This window comes from Pongo pygmaeus, chromosome 8, assembly GCF_028885625.2.
Source record: "Pongo pygmaeus isolate AG05252 chromosome 8, NHGRI_mPonPyg2-v2.0_pri, whole genome shotgun sequence".
Classification (NCBI taxonomy): Eukaryota; Metazoa; Chordata; class Mammalia; order Primates; family Hominidae; genus Pongo; species Pongo pygmaeus.
In genome coordinates, this window is record NC_072381.2 from 11,598,918 (window position 1) to 11,621,753 (window position 22,836).

Here is a 22,836-nt window from a genome sequence, read left to right on the forward strand (position 1 = left end):
TGTCACCCCCCAGTGGACGCCACACTCAACTACAAGCCTCGCCCATCAACGGCCTCCGAGGCCTTAGCAGGTTTTCGCACCTGACAAGAGGTGCATCATTGCAGCAAAGTGCTCTAAGTGCTCGCTCTATGAGCAGCATTCTACCTTTACACTTTCAATAGGAGAATACACACATTCTGACTGTTCTAACAGTTTTCGGGAAGAATCGGTGGGGGGCCACTATCAGGAAAAATAATTACTATTCTAGGAAAGAGTTATCCCCTTCCAGATCAAACAGTAAGTCCAATTGTATTTTTAAATATTGCTGACTTCAAATATATTATCTGAAAAATCAAATGACTTCATGTTTAATGTAATATTAGCCAAAATATACAATTCAAACACTTGTAGCTTTCAATAACATGATGAAAAGAAACAGAATTTGCTTTCTAAAGTATGGCTATAATTTTTTTAAAGTTCAAAAAATTTTTATGGTTGGGTTCATAGGCTTGACTTTTTTTTCCCAGCAGATTAAACTTGAAAGGTAAAGGAAAAAGAGACTATTATGTAAACACATCTCTCACTATAAACCTATCTAATGCCACACAAATGTAAGAGGTCTTTGTTAAGTAACTTTTAAAACCTACACTTCGTCTCCTAGAGTTTCAATTTTTATACACATGTAAAAACGGTTAAATGTAACATCATTTTATATTATATGAATAAATAAAAGTGAAAACCCACTCCAATCCTCAAAAAGTGGGGCAATTTCTAAACTGACATACAATAAAATTGCTTCGTTTCTATGTGTGTGCAGTCAAGCTAGAGAATGGTTTCACTACCCCCAAAAACTGCCTCAGGCTAACCTTTTGCAGACAGTAGTTTTTTTATTATCTAAAAAGTACATTAGGATTTCATTTATTCAATAAAAGTAACTAATACAGCCACAGCCACAGCCACACAGTGTATTAGGTGCTGGTGAGGCAGGAGCCAGTCACTGTCCCAGGGAACTTTCTGTCTAATAGAGACATGTCTGACAGAGGCACTGGAAGTGTGAGGACAAAAGCATGTGTAGTGGATGGGTCAGTCACAAAACACAGGTGCAGGTGATCAAGTTCTGTGGGTTTGGGGAGGCCAGGGATTGGCTGAGAAGGCTTCAGGCGATGCTTAAACCAAGTCGTGAAACTTGGCAGAATGGATGAGGACAGAGGCATCTGGGGAATGGTCGGGGGCATTCTTGGAGGAGGAGCGTATTCCAAGGCAAAGTGCCGTGAAAGAGCAGGCCTGTCAGAGCTGTGAGCTGCAAGGCGCAGGGGCAGGTGGGTGTAATGCACAGCTCTGGAGTCAACTGACAGAACTCTCATTACCAACTGTCTGACCTCGGGTAGGCACTTAACCTTGAAGCCCAAGATTCCTCATCGGTAAGCTACTAATAATAATACTGATGGCAAACTCCCCATGAAAACTATTCAAAATTAAAATAAATGCCAGTTAATTACAAATTATTGCCCTACCAAATCAGGAACAAATGAAAAGAACAGAGGATTCCATCAGGTTCAAAGATTTCTACAAGTAAAAAGTCAAGATCTTCTGGGTGGAAAGGGGCAGACCCTGAGGAGAAGGAAGAAAGAGGTGGTGGGCGACTAGGATCTAAGGAATCCGGACTATGTGACAAAGCCATCTCATAGGCACCACCCTCGAGATAATAAAGGCGGTGCCACCCAATGGAACTCACCTGGAGTTCCAGCTCATGCTTCAGCTGACTGAGAAAGTACACCCCAAGTTTACCTGGGAAAAAAGTCTTAAGTCCTGAAGATCTAGAACTAAATGGCAAAGTTTAAGAGAATCAAACGTGATTAATTCTGTAGTTTTTTGCATTAAGGAATCTGTTTATATTTAGAATTTTCTGTTTTATATATTTATATTTCAGAGAATTTGGCCAAGTTGGCCTTCTTATGCCAATTTAAAAATATGCAAATAAGTCACTGATTTGAACTTTTGATTTTAAACTTATAAACAGTATATTGAAACAAAAGACTTAAGGTTCAGGATATTCTTAAGGTTGAATTAATTAGATTTATAAGTTTTTTAGAACTAGGACACATTTTATTTAAATTGAAATTTGATACATTTAAAGGAAATTGGATATATTACATTTATAAAGGCAATTAAAAACGTTTGTAGGAGTTTATGTTTATAAGTGGAACCAAACATTAAAGTTCCTTTCGACGAGAATGTTAAAATTTGCCAGATTTTAAAATACTATACTAACTTTTGTAAACTGAATTAAATGTAAGGAAGAAATACATTTCTTAATTTGTAACTTTAATAAATACTAATTTTTAAAATCTAAATAATCCTGTGCATAGAAAATTTGTCCTTGAATTAATGATTTTTTTAAAAAAACTTGCATCAACAAATGACTACTGCAAAGGGCTGCTGGAAAAAATTAGTATGTGAATGCAAAGCATTTAGCAAAAAATTTATCATAGAAGACTCAAAGTTTGCTGTTATCATTACTACTATGTGACTCAAAAGCGGCCGGGGAGGTGGGATGTGCAGTGCGGAAGCTGCGGACAGGAAAGTGCTATACCTCACACTAAGGAGTGTGGATGTTCTCCCGTAAGCACTGAAGTACCCCGAAGGCTCTGGCCATTTACCAAGACTAAAATGGCTCTGTCAACTAGTCTGAGAAAAATCTTCTTTGATTCTTCTATCTAGGTCATAAACTATAAATCTGGCTAAATTGGCAGTCACAGTGGATTAACATAGGCTTTCTAACCAGAATGACTTCCATTAATTGACAAAAGTGCTGCCAAATGGCTTCATCTGAATAGAAGACAGCATGGGGGAAAACCAGTAAACAGAAAACTAGGAAGCATTTACTCTGCCTTTTCAGTACTAACTACATTTTAAGGTAACCAAAGAGTTACATTTAAGGTAACTCTCTTGATAAGGGAGGAAAAACTCTTTGCTACAGAAGTTTGCCAAAAAAAAATGTAAACGAGGCTGGGTGCAGTGGCTCCCGCCTGTAATCCCAGCACTTAGGGATCACCTGAGGTCAGGAGTTCGAGACCAGCCTGACCAACGTGGAGAAACCCCATCTCTACTAAAAAAAATTACAAAATTAGCCGGGCGTGGTGGCACATGCCTGTAATCCCAGCTATTTGCGAGGCTGAGGCAGGAGAATCACTTGAACCTGGGAGGCAAAGGTTGCAGTGAGCCGAGATCACGCCATTACACTCCAGCCTGGGAAACAAGCGTAAAACTCCGTCTCAAACAAAAAAAAAAAAAAAAAAAAAAAAAAAGTAAAAGAAATCACTGAATTTGAAAATCACTATTTTGCAACCTCTGAAGAAATTTGATATAGGCAAGGATTATCAATGGATGCTAAAAGCATGATGGAGAGCGTTAAAGGGAAAACTGGACATCTCCATACAGTGTCAAGACATCATCCACAGATAACCTGCTAACTGAAAAGATTTTTTTTATTAAAAAAACTTCTATTTTAAAACAAAAAGATATGATTATCATCACCAAACTCAGCATCTCCAGTATTAAGAAAACAGTGGTCACTGTGGGACTCCTGTCTAATCTAAATCTTATTAAACTGCTACATCTAGCTTCTAGTTTGCTGAAACTACACAGAACACCAGGAAAGAAAAACCAGACAACTCCTGAGTGTGGGACGTTCCACAGAATAGCGGGACTATGCTCTTCAGCAGGTCAGTGTCATTCAGAGGAAAACAAAAGGTGGGGTGAAGAGGGGGGAAGAGGAAAGGAGTACTGCTCCCTGTCAAGCGACTTAAGCCCATAAGACAAATACAAAATGTAGCGCTGACTAAGTGCTGGTGAGAAAAACAGCTTAACAGGCAGCCTAAGGGACAACTGGAAATATTCCCACATGGAGCTGGCATGAAATGATGCTGAGGAGTCACACTGTAGTCACACTGTTACACTTGTTAGTGTAGCAATGGCACTGTGGTTGGCTGGGGGAAGGTACTTGTTTCTTGGCTACAGAGACAAGTATTTGAGGTGAAGTATCCTGATGACCTTATTTTCACTTTAAAAATGTTTAAATAAGCTGGGCAATGGGTACCTGGGAGGAAGTCATTATACATTTCCTTACTTCTGAATATGTTTGAAAAGTTTCACAATAAAAAAGTTTTAAAAAATGTTTCAACAGCAACTACAAAACATACAGAAATAAAATAAAGGTACAAAAATGCTAACAATAGTTAAATCTATGAGGTAGGCATATGGGTGATCATTTTTAATTTTTACATCATATTTCTCTGTATTTTTGATAGTTTTCATAAGTAAAGTTAAAAGAAAAGATGCCAAACCCACACACAAAAACCCCCACAAAACTCCTCTTCACACAAATCTAGTCAATGAAAACCAGAAATTTAAATGGTAGACAGTGTAGACTATAACAATGACAAAAAACTACATGTCAAAAAAACATAGACATGAATACAGCAAAAGAAAAGACATGCCTTTCAACACTTTTACAAACCACCCCCACACTACGAAATAAATAAATCAAGCATTTGACTTTTTATTATTATTATTATTTTTTCAAGACGGAGTCTTGCTCTGTCACCCAGGCTGGAGTGCAGTGGTGCGATCTTGACTCACTGCAACCTCTGCCTCCCAGGTTCAAGCAATCCTCTTGCCTCAGCCTCCCGAGTAGTTGGGATTACAGGCACCTGCCACCACGCCCCGCTAATTTTTATATTTTTAGTAGAGACAGGGTTTCATCATGTTGGCCAGGCTGGTCTCGAACTCCTAACCTCAAGTGATCTGCCCGCCTTGGCCTCCCAAAGTGTTGGGATTACAGGCGTGAGCCACTGTACCCAGCCAAGCATTTGACTTTATGGAAAAAAGAAGAAATAAACTAAGAAAATCAGAATTAACTAATTCAAGAGCTGATTCTTGATACAAGCCAATTAATAAAGACTAAATTCTGGATAATTTTATCAAAGAGCAGGAGAAGGTACAAAGAAAGTGAGAAATGAAAATGTAGGATTGTTACAGATATAAAAAGAACCATAAGAGATTGCTTTGCAAAACCTTACATAAATATATTAAGAAACTAGAAATGAATAGCTTTCTAGGAAAATATAAATGACCAAATGACCCACATTGACCTTAGAAGATAAAACAAATCAAAACATTAACCACCAAAACAATTATATCAGACGGAAATAGTTTCACAAATATATTTTCGAGCTGTTAAGGAATAATTTTAATACTTTGTAAAAGTTCCAGAACACAGAGAAAGAAGGAAGGCTTCCAAATTATGAGGACAGTATAACCTGACAACACACAGACGTTTTGGTTAACTGCAATGAAATCTCAGGAACAACCATTTAAAATGTTAAGTAAAATGTCAGAGAGTATAAATCAGCAGTACTATAAAGGAACAATTTATAACAACCAAGTAAACTTTATCCAAGAATTGCAATGAATGGTTCACCACCAGGAAGTATATTAACAAAATTATTACTGTGAAAACGTTTTAAAGGGAAAAAAATGATTATTTGTGTTCAAAAGGCATTCAAAAAAACTGAGCAAGCACTTTGATTTTTCAAGAAAACTTAAAAACAGTAATAGATGAATACTTTCTAGCTATTTTCTAAAAAAGAGATAGGATGCATGAATACTGAAAAGGAAGAGGAAGAACTATTATTTGTTGAAGATAAGATTTTGTATCTTAAATCTTAGAAAACCTAAGATAACTGATCAAATATATTGGCTACAAAAATATTATTAAAAGGATACCGAGAGTTTTCCTAACCAGTTAGAAAGAAATGGAAGAAAAGCCTCAACTTGCAACAGCAATAAAAGATACAACTATCCCCCATAGGATGTGGCACCCCTGCCTTGACTCTGTTTGGGTCTCCTCTGCAGAGCCCCTGCTTAGGCTCCAATGCCAGTGGCAGCAGCGACGTCCACACACCTGAGGCTGTGGAGAAATGGCAGGTCTGTAGCACACCTGGGGTTGTCCAGTGACCACCTGCTGACAGCCACATTTCATATGGTACACAAGTGGGGGGCGGAATGTGAGACCAGAAGTGTCTCACAGTCGCATGAAGAAAACAAACCTCAACGACCGTAAAATAAAAGCTTTTACTTAGAAAAACTCAATTTTTAAAATATCAATTTTGTCTCAAAAATCCTTAATGTCAGTGCAATCTCAATATTAATAAAATACTGTATCTGAATACCACTAAAATACTAGTGGATTCTTTTTTGTAACTTGACAAAATAATACAAAGTAATGAGGAGACATTTGCCCTAATAGATACTCAAAGCGTAACTGGAGGCCGGATGCTCCTGTAATCCTAGCACTTTGGGAGGCTGAGGTGGGCAGATTGCTTGAGTCCAGGAGTCTGAGACCAGCCTGGCAACATGGCAAAACCCTGCCTCTACAAAAAATACTAAAATTACCCAGGAGTGGTGGCATGCGCCTGTAGTCCCAGCTACCTGGGGAGACTGAGGTGGGAGGATCACTTGAGCCGGGGAGGTCAAGGCTGCAGTGAGCCATGATTGAGCCATTACACTCCAGCTTGGGCAACAGAGTGAGACCCTGTCTCATATTTAAAAAGTGTAACTGGAAAAGCAGAGAGCAATGGAACAGAATAGAGTGCCAAAATGTAATTTAATAAATGCCACTAATCCACATGACTAATGGTTTGGAAAATAAGCAGAGCTGAGTTCTTATTCCATAACAAAAAGTAAATTCTTGATGAGCTAAAGATTTCATCATACTCGATTATATCTCAATGAAGTTCTACCCATAAGCATTAAAAACATATAAATGTTAGAAGAGAAATATGGGTACTTAAGAAAAAACACTTCATCCAGCATGTGGAAAATTCTTTACAAAAAACACAAAAGCAAGAAGCCATAGGGAAAACTGTATGGAAGGTGTCTGCAACACATAATAAACTGGCCAGTCTCCTTAACAAGAACCTGAATGAACAGACCAATAGAAAAATGGGCAACAGATGAACAGGGAAGTCCACAGAAAAAGAAAGAAGGGTGCCCCAAAGATATCTAAGAAAGATACTCAAAGAACTACCAATCAGAACAACAATGGAAGACTCTATCCAATCAGTAAACATTTTGAAATGTAACAGCACCATGTTTTCACGTGGGTCTAGGAAACAGGCATTGCACGTGACTCGGGGGAGTTCACACTGCCACATTATGTAAGGAGTCAAAAGGAAGTGGCATGTTCATGTAGGTTTTTTTTTTTTTTTTTTTTTTTTCTGAGTCTGAGTCTCACTTTGTCGCCCAGGTTGGAGTGCAGTGACGCGATCTCGGCTCACTGAAAGGTCCACCTCCCGGGTTCACGCCATTCTCCTGCCTCAACTTCCCGAGTAGCTGGGACTACAGGGGCCTGCCACTATGGCCGACTAATGTGTTATATTTTTAGTAGAAACGGGGTTTCACCGTGTTAGCCAGGATGGTCTCGGTCTCCTGACCTTGTGATCTGCCCTCCTCGGCCTCCTGAAGTGCTGGGATTACAGGGGTGAGACACTGTGCCCAGCCTCATGTACGTTTTTAAAAGGACAGATGTGACATGGAATTTTCTTGGTATGATGTTCATTTAATTATCTTAGTGTTCCATATACAGTTCACAAAAATTTAAAGAGAATGACAGGCAGGCGATAAAAGGCAGATGGTCGTGCTAGAAAATGCAGAGATGCCTTATCCATTCTACCTTCACTGCCAGTATGATCAGAGCTGGATTCTGCTATATTTATTCCTCCCCTTTTCTCCCCTGCCCCATTCTCTGTCCCCATTCTATCACTTCCTGGTAAAACGATCTTACAGACTACTGCTACTAGGTTTCCCTATCTGCACAATGTAGATGAGCACTGTTATGAGTTATTTTTAGAGATTAAATGAGACAGCACCTGTGGTATGTGGCACACAGTAAACACCCAATAAATAGTAGCTGCTAATTAGATGCTAAGTCACCACCATCACAATCCATGACACAGGTTTTGAATTATCTCATGTTTAAATAGTTCCATATTTTTTCCTCTATATTTGACTTTTACTAAAATTTGCCTTGACCTCCTTTTAGAAGGAGGCAAGATATTTAAAAATAAATGACAGTAGAATAAAATAAATAAAAATAAATGATAGTAGAAAACGGAAGTCATTACACTGAACAGGAGAGGGCTGACCTCACTTAACAAAGGCAACGGCTCCATAAGGCCTAGGCCCACACCCCATTACTGCTGCGAGGGTTGCTTCCTAGGAACCTGGATGACCTTGAGCAAACCTTGGAGGAGTGCTGATTAGACCCTTCTCAATTAAGTAAATAAAAGCAAACATCTTGGTTTTTACCAAAAGGAAAAATGTATTTTCCATGAAAGTACTGCTTGTCCTTCTGTACAGACACAGCCAACATGACACACTGATGGGGAAACGCCAAATTCACCCCTGCGTGAGGGCATACATAACTGACTTTCTTTACTTTTCATCTCTCGCCCATGACCTTGCACTTCCCTAGCCTCTTACTACACCCATCCACTGCAACAAAGGCAAGAAAGAAGAAAAGCAAAAGTAACTTTTTCTCAAGACATACATGGTCAAGTACTATCTGGTCACAACTTTGAAAGTTATTCCTCCTGTGATCTTTCGACATTTTCATTTTCTTCCCTCCCTTCCTGCACTCCTCTTCTGCCCCTCTCCCATTTACCCTGCAGCTAGCTCTAGTAACGCCCCACTCACCCTCTGTTATCATTCTGGTACATTCTAGCTCTCCAGTGCACACCCTGAGAGCTTCTCATCTTTCTCTTCAGTTCTTAAATCCCCAGCAAAGTAGCGCCTAGCAGAAAACCTATTAGTAGGTGCTGAAAAATGTCTTACAATAAGTGAATAAAATATATTATCTATACTGCAGCATACTACAAAGAGCCCTGGGCTAGTAGTCAGAAAAACTGGCCTGCAGTCTCAGTAATGCTATTTGGTGGTTCTGTGGCTTCATATTTAAGCCACTTAGACACTTAAGTATCCATTTCCTCATCTATAAGATGGGGCTTTTACTTGCTGTACTTACTATTGTATATGGTTTCACAAAATGAGATGAAGAAAGCAAAAAAAAAGCTTATTGTTATGCTAGTTTAAAGCACCATGGCTACTTCTGTTGAACAACAGTATTTGCCAACCAAACTTCTAAATGTAAGCAGGAATAGTACAGTCATCTATTAGGAGAGGCAGATTTAATTAATATGTTTACTTGCCTTTCCCTAAAATAAGGAAAAAGCCAAAGCAGCTGAGCTGGTAAGGCGTTCATCCACGTTATGTCATCACAAGTATAATGCTTACGCTGTGGGCAAGAAACAGCCCATGTTAATTATGCCATGTCTTCCAATCTTAATTATAATGTAGATATAAAGTATTGGGGTAATTCTTACCAGGTTCTGGAAGGTCTAACTTTGCCCGCTTTAGTTCTGCCATAGAAATCTGAAGTTGCTCTATCACAAAATCATCTTCAAAGAAAAAGTCCTTTGCCAGGGTCTCCTGAAAAAATTCTACAAGTTCTTCCATGGACAATTTCATTAGATGTTCTAAGAAAGGATAAGAGAAATGAAAATGCCGAGTCAATAGCTACTTTAGGTAGGAAGATATTCTATTATATTCAGGTGTAGTGTAAAAGGGCATTAAAAAGGGCACAAACAGCATACAACTTACATATGGCATTGAGGACATCATTAAAACTCAGTAAGACAAAAATATTGCCTGATATTAAAGCAGCCACAGAGAAAAGCAGGAAAGTTTACTGGGAGAAAGGATGGGAGAATACTGCCTAATACTTCCTCATTGCAATAACCACATCTAGGCATTAGTATTACTCCAGAGCAAGAGCTTCTTAGAGACAGACAGAAAGACTACCTCAGCCGGCATGAGGCCCTTTCTCCTTTATTGATACGGAGCTCCAAGAAGCCCCATTTTAAGTCTGTATTTCTTACTGTTTCAGAATTTCCCAGAACATCTGGATTATTAATTTTGTGAGTTTTATTTCTACTTATGAAATTCATTTTCTTGGAAAAAGACATTCAAATTAAATATGAACACAAAGCAGAAAGTAAAAATCTGCTCATTACATAATACCCTACATAACACACCTCATCACATAATACCCTACAGGTAGATCCGGGTATTTACAAGTGTTTATGTATATCAATTGAAGAATCCAAATTATACTTTTCAAGTTATTCCCCTTTTGATTTTTTCCCCATTCAATAATGTATCACTGATATCTCTCATTTCAACAAATATGATTTTACATCATCATTAACAGCTGTAAAAGAGTGTACTATATGTATGCATTGTAATTTACTTAATCAGTCTTCTAGTAATGGCCATTTAGGTGGTTTTTGATTTTTTATTATTTAAAACCACTGTGTGATGAACCTCCAGTAACAACGTATTTTTAAGACAATCAGTAAGAAAAAAAAGAAAAAGGAAGGAAAAAATTTCTTATGAGCTTTAGCTAACTATTGGTTAATATGCCCAGGAAGAGTTTTTCTTTTTTTTTTAATTGGCTAATGACAAATTGTATTTATCTGTGGTAGACAATATGTTTTGATATATGTATACACTGTGGAATGACTAAGTCAAGCTAATTGACACACCATTACCTCACATACTTATCTGTTTGTAGTGAGAACATTTAAGATGTACTCTCAGCAATTTTCAAGTATACTGCACATTACTATAAACTAGAGTCACCATGCTGTATGATAGCTCTCCAGAATTTATTCCTCCTGTCTAACTGAAACTTGAATCAGCATCTCCTCCCATCCCACAGCCACCCTTCCATTTCGGAAACTTTATATGGTGGAGACGGAACTTCACGTAAGTCTCTAACCAAGAAAAATACACAGCAGCAGATTTGTCCACAGCTCATTTAGTCTAATGATACGGTAGCATGTAAAGCAGTTGCTATGCTTAACGTTTATTTACAAGGGTAAAGAAACTTTTTACTTGTCAAAATTAATCAAGGGTCATATAAGTAGAACAATTTAAGAAGCAGATGAGAGCTACAAAGAAATATATTATGTTTTTACTTCCTCATTCTTGAGGGAACATTAAGCTAATGTCTCCTAATAAAAACTGTACTTCTGTTCTCTATTTTGATCCGTTAACAATCCAGAAAGAAAGTGGGGGGGGGGGGAGGACGGGGAGAGAGGGAGAGAAGGAGAGAGAGAGAGGGAGAGAAGGAGGGAGAGAGGGAGGGGGAGAGAGAGAGGGGGGGAGAGGGGAGAGCGGGAGAGGGATAGAGAGAGAGGGAGAAAGGTGGGGGGTGGGGAGGCAAAAGGCGGTGTGGGGGCCGGTGTGGGGAGGAAGGAAAAGAGATTTCAGGAGATCAGATGACAAACCTGAATCCTGGAAGACAATTCATAGTCAATTGTTTTGTTCTGGTGCATTAGTTGAGGAAAGAAGAACTGAGTATAAGGGAAGTGAACCACAACAATTCTGAGTCCTTTTCTTGAAAAAACTAAACATAACAAAAGTGCTTTTAAAGGGCATTTTCATTCCTATCTAAAGTATGGATAATCTGGCACTCCTGCAGTCCATGCTTTTCAAGTAAGCAACCAACCAATCTTACAGTAAAGTCCATAACATGTACTTAGAACAATGCCAAGCACAGCAGAGAGAAAAACTATAAACAAGACCCTGTGCACTCAATTAGTTTATAATTTAGTTGGGAAGCAGAACAGATCATTCAAGAATAACCTAAGAGAGTTGAGTGCACAATGAACATGAAACTATGTGGTATGACCTGGATTAGAAGTACGTGTACATATGAAGCTCTAGAGCTTTCAATGATTTTCTCTTCTGCATAACTACAAGAGAAGTCACAGAATTTTTAAGGCTGAATTGAGACTTTAAAGATGAACAAGATTCTTCATGAAAGAAAATCTCATTTCTTTATTTTAAAGTAAGGCATAACATATCAAATTTATAGAGCCCTTAAACATATTGCAACTGAAGACTAAAAATTCTCCAGTTTTGTTTTTTTTTTTTTTTAATCTTGCTGCATTTATCTGCCTATAGACACTGGCTGAACTTGCCCCAGAGGCCATAATGCACTGAGGTAGAGAAGTGGGTCTGTGTGCTCCCACCCACAGTTCAGCTGGGTGCTATTCTCCCTGGATGAAGGAAACAGTAATAGAAAACGTTCTCTCCAGCCCTTTGAACTAAGTAAGGGGCCTGGTTTCTTTGGTCTTCCTTCTCTTACCACAAACTTGAGATTCGACTGATGAAAAGGACAAGGGATCCCAGTGGAAACAAATACTTAACGAAAAATATTACTACTGAAACCAACTAACTGCATTCTATAGAAGTGTGAAAATGACACTGATATAAACAGAAAAGAACAAAAGACCTTTGAAGTGAAGTAAGCTTCTAGTCATGAGAAAGACCTTACAAAAGTACATTACCAACTGATGATAATTTCTCCAATGATTTTCAAAAAAAATTTAAACCACTATTAAAAGACAATGAATTTGAAGTGGGTGGGGAATGAGAAATCAAGGTTAAATAAGCCTCAATTTTTAATAAAATTTTAGAGTTTAAGCATTTTCTTACTTTTGTGTAATTTTAAGATGGTATAAGACATAGCTGTAAGAACTCGTTCTCCTTCAAAGATGTAGATATCCCATATTCTGAGGTTTAGTGTAAAGGGAGTCTACAATTAAAAGCAAAACAAAACAAAAATAAGGTTAACAGCTTCCCCTCACCTTGTATTTATAATTTTATGACTGAGTTTTGTAAATAAATACTTACACGATCAAGGAAACACTGAAAAAACCATTTCATTGTGTAAAAACTTGTGTAGATTTCTTGAGAATCCTGAAAAAACAAAGAGCTCACAATTTCTGGATTGTAGCAAACTAAATTTAACAAAATAATACTAAGTTAGGAAGGCTGTTGGATGCAGCTATCAAAGCCAAACACATTTACTTCTCAAAATCACTCCAAGAATAAATTCCTCTTATGACAGGACTATAATACAACAGTTAGATTCTCTTTAATATATTTTACAGTGAGCTATCTTTGTTTTACTAAACTACTGTTTTATAGTAAGGCATATATATAGTTCACTAACAACGAGTTTCTGTGACCCTGAAAAAATACTTTCTGTACAATGAAAAAACCTCCAAAACAACTGGGAGATCCCATATCTTTAAATTATCACATTGTTTGTATTATTAGCTTCAAAGAAGTTCAAATCCCTCAGTAAGTACTGTGATAGCCTATCAATATTAAATTTTACAAATCTAGTGTTTTGTAAACAACTGGGAATTATAACTGCATAGTAAATGAAATGGATGACACTATAAATTAATAAGGTAATTGGACCAAAGACAATTTAATTATCCCAGCTTTTTTTGGGGGGTGGGTAGGTGGGTGTAAGTCAGTGGCACATCTACCTACCAAGTGTTGCTTAAGCTTGGACAGAAATTTGTTCAGTATTTTTTCATGATGTTCTTGAAACCTCAAGAGTTTAGGAAAACCTTGGACAAAAAAGCCTAGAATACAAACATAAAAACAACACTTCATAAACAATACCAACAAAACCCTCCAATCTTAAAACACAACATCTTTCATTTGTAACTGTCAAAAATAAAAAGAAACATTCAGTAGTTATCAAAACATTTTTTCTCCCCACCCAGGAAATAACTGTACATAAGCTTTGGGTAATGAAACTTTTAGACTAGGATTTGTTTGCTAAAGATCTTCTATAACTTCGTATTTTTGAATTTAAAGGGAAACCTTAAAAAAAAAAAAAAAAAGGGACACTGAAGACATTTATCCAGATCACCTGTTCTTTTAAGATATTGGGCCATATCTTAAATGCATATATTTTTAATATATTATTCCAACCCTGACTAGTCATTTTGTTTTAATATGTTAAATAACAATTTATTACTTTTTTCAGGCTTACTCTAAGAATTTCATTAGTATAAAGTCCCCAAGTTTTAAATCGCCTTTTAATCCTTTCCTAAAAAGCTATATTTAACATCTGCTAAAAATACAGGCACTAGATGATCAATGTTATATCCAAAATGATATTTTATCCCAAGTGACTATACAATATAATCTATATCTAAGAAGTAACAAATTACAAATGGTTAGCATTAATTTTGTGTATTTAACTCATTGAACTTTACATCTATTTTTCTTCATGATATTCTATACAATCCATTAAAAAGAAAGTCCACTCAACAGACTTGATGATTCTTCTACATTAGGATCCAACCTGGGTTCCATGCAACTTTGAAAGACGTTAACAGACGTTCTATGCTTTTGAAAAAGAAACCAGAGGACACATTTATATCCTTCTTAGATATTCATGAGGCATTTTAGCTTATTAATGTTCTTGCCTTTTAGACTTAATGAAACTTGTTTTTCTTTCACTCAGTCTCCCACACTTATGTGATCTTGGAGTCCATTTTCCCCCCAGAAAGTCTGCTGCCCCAAAATGAAACTCTATTCCACCAAAAACCTGAGGCACATGCTATTGGGCAATGGTGCTTTACAATCTACTGGGCAGAATTATTTCTTAACTAGTTCTCAGTTTTCTAGGGTGTGTGTAAAAATTTCCAGAGACAGAGATTCTATTCCTCCTTTAGTAATATTTTTCAGTGAAATGGTTTCATTAAAAAAAAAAATCCATATCTATCAGTGCCACTTTCATAGTCAATTTGATAGGAATGGAAGTTGAAAAATTTTCAAGAAAAGTCTAATTTTCGAAAAGTCAATACAGTTCAGTAATAACTAGCTCAAGAATGCTAAGAAGTCTAACAGTTCTTCATTTTCCACTGATGTTCCAGCTCTCATATTTTATATTTTCAGCCTTAGCTTCAATTCCACACATTTATAAGTGAAACCACCTTCACACTAGAAATGCAAAGTACTGAGGTAACCTTTAGTTATAAAATTTCATAGGCAGACATAGAAACAAACATCTCTAAGTATAAACTGACCTTTAATAATGAGCGAAACTACATTCTAAGTAGTTAGGATAGTAGAATTAATATTGTTTTATAGATTAGTCTAGTGATAATAATTGCTGAAGGTAAGCTATCAAACAGGTTTAAAAGAAATGACCGTTTCCTAAAATTGGACAGTCTTGGACACAATTACATACCAGTTAAATTTGCATTCTATTGTACCTCAAGACAGATCAGCAACACAATCCCACAGGAAAGCAAAATAAAGACTGACAGGGAAGAGCGGCTTTCTTCAAGATGCCTTTTGGAATGATACTGCCTATTGGATGGCAACTCAATATAATAATATGTCTTACTTTTAGAGTCTATTTATTAGATGCAAAGTGCCCAGACCCAGTTACCATGCAGATGGTATTTGTTAAGTAATTGGCAAGAAACACTAAGGGAGAAAAACAAATGCAAACACATACATACCCCCCTCACTCTTCCACACACACATAATATCCTCACATGGTCAGAGTGTGAGACTTCACAAACAATGGGCTATAGAAAGTCATAATTTTGAAAATATTAAAACAGTACTTTAAATATATATCAGGTTCCTCATCACACAAAGCTTATTCACAAACTGAACTTGGAAGATCCATTCTTAGAATAACTAGTGTTAAAATTATTTTAAATTTGATATTAACACTTAGAATAACTAGTGTTAAAATTATTTAAATTTGATAGCACTGGGAAAATAATTTTGCATTATATGAACAAATGCCCTTTTTATTTCCAAGACAAGTTGTGATCTAAGGGCGGGGGCTGTGGCTCACATCTGTAATCCCAGTATTTTGGGAGGCTGAGGCGGGAGGTTCACTTGAGTCCAGGAGACTGAGACCAGCCTAGTCAACATAAGGAGACCTCATCTCTACAAAAAATTTAAAAAATTAGCCAGGCATGGAGGCACATGCCTGTGTGGTTCCAGATACTAGAGAGGCTAATGAGGCGGGAGGATGGCTTGATCCCAGGTCAAGACTGCAATGAGTCACACCACTGCACTCCAGCCTGGGTGACAGAGCAAGACCCTGTCTCAACAGTTGTAATCTAAACTCTCTGAAATAAAGTCTATTGCTTAACTTGGCAAAAACAAGGAAAAAGTTATTATAAACAGTGTTAACTTGAAAACCAAAAAATCAGCAGGTTCTGAGATATTAAATAATCGAGTGCCTAGAACACGTTATCAACCTTTTATTTAAAGTGGAACCAATTTTATGTGAAAAAACCAAAAACTACACTTGAAATATAAAACTACTTAATTATTACCTTTCCTTTAAAAACCTAAGTGTCATTTCTCAATTATTGTTTTTTTGACAAAGTGTTATATATCACAATATCCAGTCAATGGTAAACATTTCACTGAAATGATAATTTCATGACCATCTAAAAGTTTTGATTAAGAGGCATCTTTTATTTCTCCCAATAATATACCTGTCCTTAAATTCCTCCAAACCTAAATTAGTTTCTTTTGACCAAGGGCAAGTAAGGAAGAATTTTAAAATGCCAACAATATACCTTAGAGTAAAAACAAAGGAAAATAAATGTAAATGTTTTAGAAAAGTTCAATAATGAAAAATGAAAGAAGAAACTAGTAACAAATACTAATGAACTCAATGAGCCCTGAGACATTAAATTTGTTGTATGTAACTCTTGCAAGCATCTTTGGTTTTGTTTTAATCTACCTTTTTCCCTACCTTGATTGTTTAGATAAAGCACAGGGTTTTCTTACCATGCATGGCATGTTTAGGGCCTGAGAATAGTTTGACCAGGGCCCAGAAGGCGTCTTCCTCGTTCATATACATGAGGAGTAAAGCTGTGATCTGGCTCATCCCCTGACAATACCCGACTTCCTGGGGAGCAAAGGGGAACACAGAAGCTGAGGAGTTTAGTCGAATTACATGCATATGTACAGAGAAAAAGCTACTCTATAAAAACCAGAAAATGCCTACACACATCGTTTAATGGTCCATTCTAGAGACAAATACTATACTCTTTACAGTATTATGCCACATAAGAGAATAAAAGTGTGCTCAAAAATAAATGTACAAGTCTAAATTGCTACATATTTTTATTGGACTCTGTTCAATACTGTCACACTTCCTTTAAAGAGTGTTAATATTTATTTCACTTTATGTATGATTCTTAGCTCACTATTCCTCTTCTTTGCTGGCAAAGTCTCCCCTCCTACAATACCCAGTATGCTGTCTTGTCTCCTCTAGATTTCTGAACCCTTAAGCAGACACATCTTGGGATGCCCATGCACAGTCTATGCCTCCTCTCTAAGAAATACTCACTCTCCCCATAGTCCCTGCTTATGATGTGGCCTTAAGGATTCATGCTTGTGGCACAGGAACCACAGCTAATGGACCAGAAGAGGACAGCTGACCCCAGGGGAACAGTTATTTGGCTGCACTGACTCATCAGACACTGTCTCTAGGAAATGTGAACAAAGCCAGAGACTGTAATCAGATGCGGGTACGTACTGCAACAGAATGCTCACAATGAGTCTGTGGGTGCAATCTGAGCCACAGTATAACTGGCCAGTAGGCAAAGGAAGCAATCTGGAGAGAGAAACAGTGAACTGAACAGTTCACAGAGATCATCTGAGATACTGAGTGGCCCCCAGAATGGAAGAGATGGAAGGTGCAGCTTTCCTTCTCACCAGACACTTCCCACCTTCCAGCTCCAATTCCGGTGAGGCCCAACTAGTGCTTCCCTCCTATGAGATGTCCCTTTAATAACCCCTTTTTAACTTTTCCTAGTTTGAGTGAATTTCTGTTCTTATAATTTAAAGGTTTTAACTACAATAGAAATTATACATCCCAAGGTTCAAAGGTCCTCCCTGGGACCTAGTCAACAAGTATTCATTTAACACCCACATTAAGTCCAACACAAATTAATCTATCCCAGATTATCTTCTCCCCCAACAAGGCTGAACGCCTTAAGAAAAGCATGTCTATTACCAAAGAGTTTAGCCTCCTCCTGGGGATAGCCAGTAAGGGCATAGTTATCTTGTTTGGACCTCACCTAATAGATAAATGTGATTGTAAAAAGTAACCTCCCAAGAGCAAAGAGAGTTATAAAAAGTCGAGCAAAAATTAACCAAGCCACCTACTTCCTGTCCTTCTACCCTGTATATCTGCTTAAAAATAAAAACAAAACAACACAAAACATTACAAAGCAAAACAATATGGAGGGAGAGAGAAAAGGTGAGACTCACTGGCATACTGTGGTCATATTTAGGTTCTTCCACTTCAGAATCAGCTCTGCTCTAAGGCCCTAGGGTTATCACAGGGTTTCAGCTTAAAAAGATCCACACAGCTAAAGAGACCATGGAGACCACCTAGCTCTGAGATGCAGAAATGTGCCCACAGGGCCCTGCTAGGTAGGGAGTGCCTCAGAATACAACTCAAAGACCTTGGGCAGGCAGGCCCCAACTTACCGTATTATAAATAGAATAGGCAGCAAGAACATGGAATAAGGATTGTTGCCTAGAGAAAAAAATTTAGATGAAATACAATTTAGTAATTTCACATATTTTAAAAATTACACACTTAAAAAAATAAACCAAAGACTGACTGAAAACAGATAATCCAGATAAAATTACTAATGTAATAAATTATCCCAAGTTCAAATTCAAACAACACTCTAAAAAGTCTAAATTCAAGACTAGATAATATTCATTCTGAAAGGATTTATACCAAGAAAACACAAAACACTTCAAAATTCCTAAAATTTGTTGTCCTCTTTTGCTGATCTATCTCACTTTGAGACCCTTCTGATAGAAGCAGCTGGCTTGACAGAATGGTGGAATGGCCTTTTGAAGGCTCAGAGACATTGCCAGCAAGGTACAATACCCTGCAGGGATAGGGTGATGTCCTTGGGATGCTGAATATGCTCCATATCAGGCTCCAATTCAAGGTGCTGTTTTTCCCATAGCCAGGATTCAGGGATCCAAGATTCAAAGGCTGGAAGTAGGAGTGGCTCCACTCATCATTCTCTCTCGAGATCCACTAGCAAAGCGTTTGCTTCTTGCCCCTGCAAGCTTGGGTTCTGCTGGTCTAGAGATCTTAGTTCCAAAAGGAGGAATGCTTCCACCATGAGACATAACAGTGATTCCACTGACCTGGAAGCTGAAACTGCCATCCAACCACTTTGGGCTCCTTATGCCTCTGAACCAACAGGCAAAGAAGGACATGGCTGTGTGGGCTGGGGGGATTATCCTGATTACTAAGGGGAACATGGGTTGCTATGACACAACAGACACAAGGAGGAGTACATCTGGAATGCAGGAGAACACTTGGGGCATCTCTTACTAGTATTACTGAGCCCTGTGATGAAAGTCAATGGAAAACTACCAATTCAGGCAGAACTGCTGGGTTCAGATTTTCAGGAAGAAAGGTTTGAGTCATCCCTCTAGGTAAAGAACCACAACCATCTGAGGTGCTTGCTGAGGGCAAAGGGAATATGGAATGGGCAGTGAAACGAGGCATTATAAATACCACCTGTGACCACACGACCAGTCACAGAAATGATTGCTACAATTATTATGAGTATTTCTTCCTTATTTTTTTGTAAATATGCTTGTATATATACCAACAAATATTTTCTTCTTCCCTCTCTTTTCCCTTATCATCTAACATAAGGTATCTTAATAACAGTCAACTTTATACCACAGTGTATAAGTTACAGGATACTAAAGCAGAAGTGTGATCATCTCCCAAAGACTTGGCATCCTCACGTGGGGAAAGAATTAGCACATTTCAGCTGTGAGCAGAATAGTGATATCATGTTAGGTGGAAGGATGACTTGGTTACTATCTTACTTGGAAATTGTTTAAGGTGGTGTGTATGAGTGCCAAGTTGACAAGGCTGGACTGCAGTGGTTGGCTTTGGGTGTCAACTTGGCTAAATAACAATCCCCAGATATCCAAAACACTGATATAGGTGTCACTGGGAATGTATTTTGTAGATTGATAAAAATCCATAATCTGGTAACTTTAAATAGGAGAGATTATCCTAGAAGATCTGGGCAGGCCTCATTCAATCTGTTGAAAGGCCATAAGGGCAGATTTGAGGTTTCCCTGAAGAAGAAACTCTGCCTGTGGCCAGCAGCTTCAGCTCATGCCCGAGGCCCAGACTGTCCTTTCCGACGGCCTGCCCTGTGGATTTTGGCCTTGCCTAATCAGCCTCGACAGCTGGAGAAGCCAATACCTTGAAATGTCCTAATATATATCTCCTATTGGTTTCTGTTTCCTGGTTAGACTCTCTGACTGATACAGAGATCAGCAAAACTGTACTTTTCATTTATAAGTTGTCACAGCAATGATGTATCAATTCATTAATTTCTCATTTCATTCCCTTTTTTAAAAAAAAGTTTCATTTATGTGTGGGGGTCAAGGTTATAGAGATACATTTATCACTGACAAAGTTTTTACATACTCTGTCATTCTTCTATGACTTCTAATAAAAGTATCTACTATATTTCTAAGAATCCCCAGATTATGAGTCTTTACCAATTTTATAGCACGTGCTATATCAAAAGTTAAAAAATTTCAGTTAAATTAGATCTTAAGTTTCACACAACATGGATGCAAATGATCTGCAAAAGCTTAAACCTTTAGGACCTAAATCGAAATTACAGTCTATAAAGGCATTCTAAGTTAATAAAGACTATTTATAAATGCGATTAACATTTCATAATATTAAATTTTACTCACTTAACACCGTATCTGTCTCTAAACATAATGTGGTCCCGAAATGTGCGGTTGACATCCAGATCTATTTGTCTGATGTCAGGTGAACAGCCCCGTGCTCTGTGTTTTAATTTCTGAAGAGAAAAAGAGAGAAGAGAACAGATTTTTATGGAAATTAGTTGTTGAAAACTCTATGACAAATAATAATTCTCATTAAAAAGTTTTTGGTTTAAAAAAATCATTCAATGGTTAAAAAAATCAAAACTATATATATAAAAAGGTACACAACAGAAACTTTCCCTCCCCTCCATTCCCCCATTTCTCCTACTCCCTGCTTCTCCCTCTTCCCCTACCTTCCTTCCCTTCCATCCTGTCTATCTAGTTAATTTTAATTTAGGATAGAGAACTTTTCAGAGTTGGCATTACTGAACTATGTGAAAGTTCTTCATGGCTGAGCCATGCAGTCTATTATGATTTCTTGTTTCTTTCCAGGATGATGCTTTTGTTTTCCTTGAAGCTAATCATTGCCTTGTTTCTCAATTTGCTTCGTTTCCCACCTAATTCAATCCCAAGCTCACTATAAATGGTATAATCTCCTCGGGTGATGTTCCAGTAGAGTAGGTGTTCCACCAGCTTCATCTTGCTGTCTGCTGCTCCTGCCTATGTGGCCTGACCTCTGGGCCTGCTCCCGCCTGTACAGCCTGACCTCTGGGCCTGCTCCTGCCTGTGCGGCCTGACCTCTGGGCCTTCTCCTTCCTGTACGGCCTGACCTCCGGGCCTGCTGCACAGCTCAGGTCTTGGAGCCTCCCTTCTCCACCTGCTGGGGTGGTTTTCTCCCATGTTGGGCCCCCTGTTTCCTGGTCTCATATCTTTTTTTCTCAGGTTCTTCCCTTGCTCTGCAGGAACACACCCTTTAGCAGCTCCTGTGAAAGGCTATATGGAAGACAAAGTTTTTGAAACTTTGATTATCTGATCATTCTACCCTCTTATTTAACTGTCTGGCTGTTTTAGAATTCTAAGTTGGAAAATATTTTTGCTCAAAAGGCACAGCTTCACCGTCTTCTGGCTTCCAGTGTTGCTATTCTGTGTTTCTTTATGTGCAATCTGTGTTTTCTCTCTAGAAGCTTGTAGGAGTTTCTCTCTCCATGTATTGAAACTTCACATTTGAGTACTGGGTTTGGATCTATTTTTATCCACAGGGTTGGGCACTTAGTGAATCCTTCCAATCTTAAAAACTCCTACCCAAATCTTTCAGCTCTCAGACATCTTCAACAATTCATTTGTCAATTTCTTCATCTTCCCTTCCTGTAGGGTCCAGCCCCACAGGGTCGGTGAGTTTCTCCCCGTGTGCAGCAACAAGAGAGTGTAGAAATAAAGACACAAGACAAAGAGATAAAAGAAAAGACAGCTGGGCCCAGGGGACCACTACCACCAATGCATGGAGCCCGGTAGTGGCCCCGAATGTCTGACTGCGCTGTTATTTATTGGATACAAAGCAAAAGGGGCAGGGTAAAGAGTGTGAGTCATCTCCAATGATAGGTAAGGTCACGTGGGTCACGTGTCCACTAGACGGGGGGCCCTTCCCTGCCTGGCAGCTGAGGCAGAGAGAGAGAGGGAGACAGAGAGACAGCTTACGCCATTATTTCTGCTTATTAGAGACTTTTAGTACTTTCACTAATTAACTACTGCTATCTAGAAGGCAGAGCCAGGTGTACAGGATGGAACATGAAGGCGGACTAGGAGCGTGACCACTGAAGCACAGCATCACAGGGAGACGGTTAGGCCTCCGGATAACTGCAGGCGAGCCTCACTAATGTCAGGCCCTCCACAAGAGGTGGAGGAGTAGAGTCTTCTCTAAACTCCCCCGGGGAAAGGGAGACTCCCTTTCCCGATCTACTAAGTAGCCGGTGTTTTCCCTTGACACTTATGCTACCGCTAGACCTCGGTCTGCCTGGCAACGGGCATCTTCCCAGATGCTGGCGTTACTGCTAGACCAAGGAGCCCTCTGGTGGCCCTGTCTGGGCATAACAGAAGGCTCGCACTCTTGTCTTCTGGTCACTTCTCACTGTGTCCCCTCAGCTCCTATCTCTGTATGGCCTGGTTTTTCCTAGGTTATGATTATAG

At 38.4% G+C, this 22,836-nt stretch overlaps 1 protein-coding gene across 4 annotated transcripts in view; it reads right to left on the reverse strand.

The window, feature by feature from the left end:
• USP6NL (USP6 N-terminal like) overlaps nucleotides 1-22,836 on the reverse strand; it is a 151,100-nt gene that overhangs the window by 13,764 nt on the left and 114,500 nt on the right. For all 4 annotated transcript variants that reach the window (XM_054435474.2, XM_054435477.2, XM_063669550.1 and 1 more), the window contains 7 exons: nucleotides 20,737-20,846; nucleotides 18,460-18,508; nucleotides 16,747-16,867; nucleotides 13,453-13,547; nucleotides 12,802-12,867; nucleotides 12,604-12,703; nucleotides 9,423-9,575 (listed from right to left, as the gene is read on the reverse strand). In XM_054435474.2, coding sequence (XP_054291449.1) covers nucleotides 9,423-9,575; nucleotides 12,604-12,703; nucleotides 12,802-12,867; nucleotides 13,453-13,547; nucleotides 16,747-16,867; nucleotides 18,460-18,508; nucleotides 20,737-20,846 — 694 coding nt within the window. The remainder of the gene's footprint in view (nucleotides 1-9,422; nucleotides 9,576-12,603; nucleotides 12,704-12,801; nucleotides 12,868-13,452; nucleotides 13,548-16,746; nucleotides 16,868-18,459; nucleotides 18,509-20,736; nucleotides 20,847-22,836) is intronic.